The sequence below is a fragment of the Octodon degus genome, unplaced genomic scaffold (assembly GCF_000260255.1).
Source record: "Octodon degus isolate 3935 unplaced genomic scaffold, OctDeg1.0 scaffold00014, whole genome shotgun sequence".
In the NCBI taxonomy this organism is placed as follows: domain Eukaryota; kingdom Metazoa; phylum Chordata; class Mammalia; order Rodentia; family Octodontidae; genus Octodon; species Octodon degus.
In genome coordinates, this window is record NW_004524590.1 from 25,327,626 (window position 1) to 25,333,523 (window position 5,898).

The window sequence follows — 5,898 nt, forward strand, 5'->3', positions numbered from 1 at the left end:
TTGTTTATCAGCACTAAATAATTAAAATGCTCAAATATATCAGGTGATATTACCACCTGGAGCGTGATTCCCCCATTGCAATAATTAACTAAATGAAAGGAAAAACTTTTTATCTTGTAGGCAAGAATTTATGAAACCATAATTCTAGAATTTTCTTCCTTTACTTCCATCACACCTTCCACATTGTAGCTGCTAGTAAACAATCACTTTCTCTCAATTTCAGGGTTGTTCTACATAATTATATGAGATCACACTATCAAAGGAATGGAGTGAGGTCCTGAGCTCTGGGTCAACACTTTTGATAATCTTCTAGTGCTTCATTAGGTAAAACGGTCTAAAACCATTATGGTCTTAACTATTGTTAGACTGACATACCCAGATCTGTTTTCTCAGTGCACCAGTATTATCACTCAGGTGAGAATCACAAGGGCAGTGACCAACACAGGGCTAAATGTTTTAGATCATACTCTGCTCAACTCTATCTCAGATGACAATGCTTTTGATTTCATGGTAGCTTCACGCATGGGTTTGGAAACAACTTTTACCGTTTCATCTCTCATGTCAGTACTGTACAGATGTGGGGAAAGGTACAGCAGTAAGAAAAGGATCAATGTTGGAAAAATCATCATCTATCAAATACAAGCCTTTCAGCTACTTGACCAAGGCTCCTATTTTTAAGGTAACCTTGCAGAGCACATCTGAAAGGCAGGCTTATTTCAAGAGCAATATTTATGACATGCATAATTGGATTCCTTCCCACCGTGTGTGGCTGCCATTGATGTTTCTATTAAACAATAGTATTTTTAGCGCTTAACCACCTTACATGAAAATGATGGTTTCATAAATAGTTTGACTTTAGGAAAGGTACTTTATGGTTGAAACAAAAATGTTTCACACATTTGAATATGTTTTTCTTTTAATTTGAAAACCTCATAGGGAACTACGGTTCACTGCCTGAAACAAAAGGGATCATTTACAATGAAAAATTGGACTTCTTTCTTGGTAATTCTCATAAATACACACATGTCCTCCATTTTCATCACTGTGGAAATATTCAGCCAGAAGATAAGTATGGGGTTTCACTATGGTAATTATAATCAGGACAGACCTTCTGCACAAGTTTATAATCAACACTATAAAAGGCAATGTAAATGCAAATGACCTTGAAAGGCTTAGAGCACAACCAAGACACATGGCTCTGAGTCTGCTCCTGGTAGCAGATCTTAGATGGGTCAAAGTTGCACAGGGCAGTCTTCTTGGCCCGATCTGTTTTTTCATACTCAATGCGACAATTGAAAGATTTGGATTCCTTGGTTTCCAAGGTAGACTGGGGAGAAACTTCAAATTCCACCACTTTGGAAGGAGGTACCAAGCTCACTGAAACATTACCCAGCCCTGTTGAATTATGTCGGAAATAAACACTGAAAGTTCCATTTCCATGGTCGACAATTTTCCCTGTAATGAGAAGGTTGAGTTTGACAGTTTTAATGTTGGAATGAAAGTCACCCCATCCAAACATTTTCTTAAATTTTCCTGTTTTTACTATTGGCCGCCTTTTAGTTCTTGTTAGTGGCTCCTGAATGTCCGTGATGTTGGCCAGCCAATCCCAAAAATTTTCCACGTTGTCTGCATACGCCATAGGCCCAGGCTTTGGCACTGGAGACTGTTTAACGAACAGACGCAGAGGACTGATGATCCGCGAATGTACCACGTTTCCCACCAGCGTTCCTGGAGCATCTTTGTCTTCCCAATCCAGACCCTCTGCGGCATGTACCACCTCTTTACTGTCACAAAATAGCTGTGGGAAAAGAAGAGAGGAAGAAACTTCAGGTTAGGGTTTGAGCCTGCATACAGAAAGAGGGCAAAGAAGTAGAGAAACTTTCAATATTTAGATTCTTGCAGAATGACATCACACAAAAACAGCTGGGCTCAACCATGTAGCGAGATGAGCACTTCATTTCAGTAACATAAAATCTATGTACAAAAACTGAAATGGCAAGGGGAAGAAGAGGATATGTCATTATAGTGGATTGATTGGATTTTACTCATCTTTACAATTTTCTCTTCCAGACTAGGAAAAGCAAGATGTCTTGGTTCCTCTTGTGATAAAATCATTCAATTTGTGAGATATTTTCTTTAGGTAAGAGACAAGTTTAAATGATGAAAATTTCTACAAAGGACCACTGTAAAACATTTGAATATAAAATATTGGTAAATCTCTTAAAATATTTGGAAACACTAGGATCTTATTACTTTCAAAGGCTTAACACATAATTTTATAGCTTTTGATATAATTCTACTTCAAAGTCTGTAACAAAAAAGGCATTTGATTAGTATTAGGAAATTTTACAGAAGTTTTGGTTGAAAACAATATTGATATATTGAGTCATCTTTATAGAAGCAGGAGTTAATGTGAGAAAGTATAATTTAATTAATAGACTATATGATTTAAAGACTATAATAATAATTCAATTATATACAAAACAAAATTACTAAGAAAGAGCTATGTGATGTATTTTTATGGGTTCCACTGCATTTTGGTTCAAATTATATCCACATTCACCATTTGAATCTGATTTTCTTTTATTCTTTTTGTAGTATGACTCTCCTCATGATTTACAAAAATCATTTAGCTGAATCGATATGAATTTTGAGGGATGGAATCATTATATATGAAACTGTTACTTGGAGTGAATATTTATGGATGAGTTATAAAGTCTGGAAAGAAGAGGTTTCTGGTGGAGACACAGATAGCTTCTTATCTCTAATGGCACAAACCAGTCTTGTAATGATTCTCTGGAAAGCTGTCAGCAGGATGAACAGGACGAAGAAGGGAGGCTATGCTTATGGGTTGTTTTGTCAGCCTTTTCAAAGTTGGCCAAACACTCTAAAACTGGTCTCAGATTATTTCAGGAATTACTGCTTTAAATCTAACTTAAAAAAATGGACAGCATCTTATTGATAAATATTGTATTCATCTATATAGTGTGGTTTGGTTGATATTTTCTTTTGTAGGTTCATGAAAGTAGAAGTTTAAGTTCTAAAAGGACTCTATGAAAATGTTTGCACTTAACATCTGACTATAATTACTTTCAATTAAGAATACAAGGACTCAAAATGTGTGGGTGGTAGGAGTTAGAGGGGTGTTATACAGCATATCCTTCCCTTTGATTTTATGAGGCATTTTCTTCCTAATTTCTGGAGATTTAAAAAAATAATTTTCTCTATTCTAAAATTACTGAGTCTGACAAAAGGCCACATTGGTATGTTATATGTTCTTATTTTTATGGGAATCCAAAACCATCTGATTTCTTCTTAGGGGCCTGTGTGCCCTGAATTGATGCTTCTTTATTTTCCCCTGTTGTTGTAAGGATGACATATTAACCAGGAAAAGAGAGATCATTACTCAGGATTTTTGGTACAAAATATGATTGATATTGTAACTGCAGCTTTCTGAATTTTTACTCTAAGTGATGATATGCACAAATCAATTGGTAATAGCCCGTGGACGCCAGTACTCGGCTTTTTTTCCCTTTTTTTAAAAAAAATTTTGCCTCATTTTGACTCGAGTTTCCCAAGATTGGTACAGGCAAGCCTAACTGCATGTCCTCGCTTGGGCCTCTCTCCAGAGAAAGGCCCAAGACCAAATAAGCAGACATAAGGCCCTGGCAGATCATAGTCTAATATTTCTTCTTTGTGATCACTATTCTTTTTGCCCAGAGTCTATTACCTGTTTTTAACTAGTTTCCAATATTTCTTGAGCTTTTCCTGGCTTCAAAAATGCTGACAGGTCCATCTACTATTTGCTGAGTATCTGCTGTATAAGAAATGTTCCTTTGCTTCCTGATCTCCTCCTTGCTGTGGTACAGTTTCCAAACTTCTCTTCTCCTACTTACCTTCCTGTCTTTAGTGGAATAAATCGCTTCTGACATTTTCCATTTTTCACACACTTCAAAACCCCTCAATTATTATATTTATCCTTGAGTCTATCAACTAATACTTTATTGTAAAGCTAAGATACACTTTGCATTTATATACATACCAGGGAGCAAACTCGGGACCTGGTGCTTGTCAGGCCAGAACTTATGCTGCTGAACATCTCCCTGACCTTAATCATGTAGTCTTAACTTAGTAGATTTTGATGCATTTTAGGATACTAATAAACTACAAAATTTAATGGAGCACCTTGCTTATTCCTAGGGTTTGTGATGGTTCCTAGCTTATTAAAAATAATAACTAAGTGGACTTTTAATGAAACATTTTAATGATCTGATTTTCCTGGGAATAATTATGCCATAATGGAACTTCATCCAAACATGTGTGACTCAACTCAGAAATATGAGCATATGAAAACTAAAACTAGATCCATGTCTATCACTATGCATGGAACTAAAGCAGAATATATCAAAGATATAAATATTAAAACAGAAACATTAAATTGATTGGAGGAGAAAATAGGTAGAAATCTTGAAGATATGGGGTAGGCAGAGAGTTCATAAACAAAAACCAAGATGTACTGGAAATACTTCAAAGAATCAACAATTGGGATCTCATCTTATTAAAAGAAGAATTTTTCGCATCAAAGGAAGTCATTAACTGAGTGAAAAAAAAAAAAAAAAAAAAGAAAACCTCCACAAACTAGGAAAAAATTTAGCTAACTGTTTCTCAGACAAAGGAGTTCTATCTAGAACATATGAAGAGTGGAAAAAAATCAGGTCCCCAAAGTTCAAAGACCCAATCTAAAAATGAGATGAAAACATTCTTCTCGGGTGGAGCAATACAAATGGCAAATAATATATGAAAGAATATTCAACATCATTCAAGAAATGCAAATTACAACAATACTGCAATTCCACCTCACCTCAGAAAGATGGGCTCATATCAAGAAATCCATCAATAACAAACACTGGAAAAGCTGTGGGGAAAAAGTAACCTCCACTGTTGGTAGTTGTGTAGACTTGTACAAACACTATTAAAAGCAGTGTGGAGATTCTTCAAAAAAGTAGAATTAGAGGTCTAATTCAACCCAACTCTTCCCCTTCTGGGTATTTTCCCAGGAGAAATGAGAACATCATACCACAACTATATCTCTGTAACCATGTTTATAGCAGTAAAATTTGTCATAGCTAAGTCTTGGAGCAATCCAAATGCCCATCATCTGAGGAATGGACAAAAAACATGTGGTAGTTTTATACAATGGGGTATTATTCAGCTATACAGAAAGATAAACTTGAGGCTTTTATAGATAAATGGATGCACCTAGAGACCATACAGACCTGCGTGTGTAAACATCATATCATTCCCTGGTGTAAGAAACTGAAACAGTAAATAACATTCAAAAGATACAATGGATATGAGGGATGGGGGATGAGGGGAAGGAGAAAAAAAAGAAGGGAAATAAGTCACACGCACGCATGACAGCTAAGATAACTATACTACTACTTCTTATTGGTTTATTGAGAGGAATAATTCATGCTAATTTTTTTGACCAATGCTTCATGCTTATATCTGGTAATCTTATTTTTTTTTTTCCTTCTTTTTGGTGGTACCAGGGATTGAACTCAGGACCTTGTGCCTGCCAGGTAAGCACCACTCATTCCACTGAGCTATCTTCTAGGCCTCTATATCTGGTGATCTTAACAACTACTTTGAAGACAACAGTATGCAATATAACTGCTGTTGATTTCCTATCATCTTGTTTTGAAATTCCATGCCATTTTCAGTGTTTTAAAATTTTTTATTCTCTTGGAAATAAAGAAATATGAGCACAGAAAAACAAAAGCCCGCCAAGCTCACCAAGTAGCTTAATCAGACCTGATCACTTTTATGAAAGTGTTTTAACTCTTCAGAAAAGATTTTCCAGATAAGAGCTTGAAATGGAATTTGATTTCTAAAATA

The 5,898-nt window shown here is 35.6% G+C and overlaps 1 protein-coding gene across 1 annotated transcript; it reads right to left on the reverse strand.

Moving 5' to 3' along the window:
- Positions 1-1,019: 1,019 nt before the first annotated feature.
- Positions 1,020-3,932, reverse strand: Nxph2 (neurexophilin 2). Its single transcript, XM_004626416.1, has 2 exons — positions 3,897-3,932; positions 1,020-1,798 (listed from the first exon to the last, which is right to left on the reverse strand). The coding sequence occupies exons 1-2, from the start codon at positions 3,930-3,932 to the stop codon at positions 1,055-1,057; spliced, it is 780 nt and encodes a 259-aa protein (XP_004626473.1). The 3' UTR covers positions 1,020-1,054.
- Between the last annotated feature and the right edge of the window lie 1,966 nt (positions 3,933-5,898).

Coding starts and splice junctions, on each gene's coding strand:
- Nxph2 (XM_004626416.1), bottom strand. CDS start 3,932: ATGTCAGAAGCGATTTATTCCACTAAAGACAGGAAG. Junction 1,799..3,896: donor ATTCCACTAAAGACAGGAAG/GTAAGTAGGAGA, acceptor CTTTTCCCACAG/CTATTTTGTGACAGTAAAGA.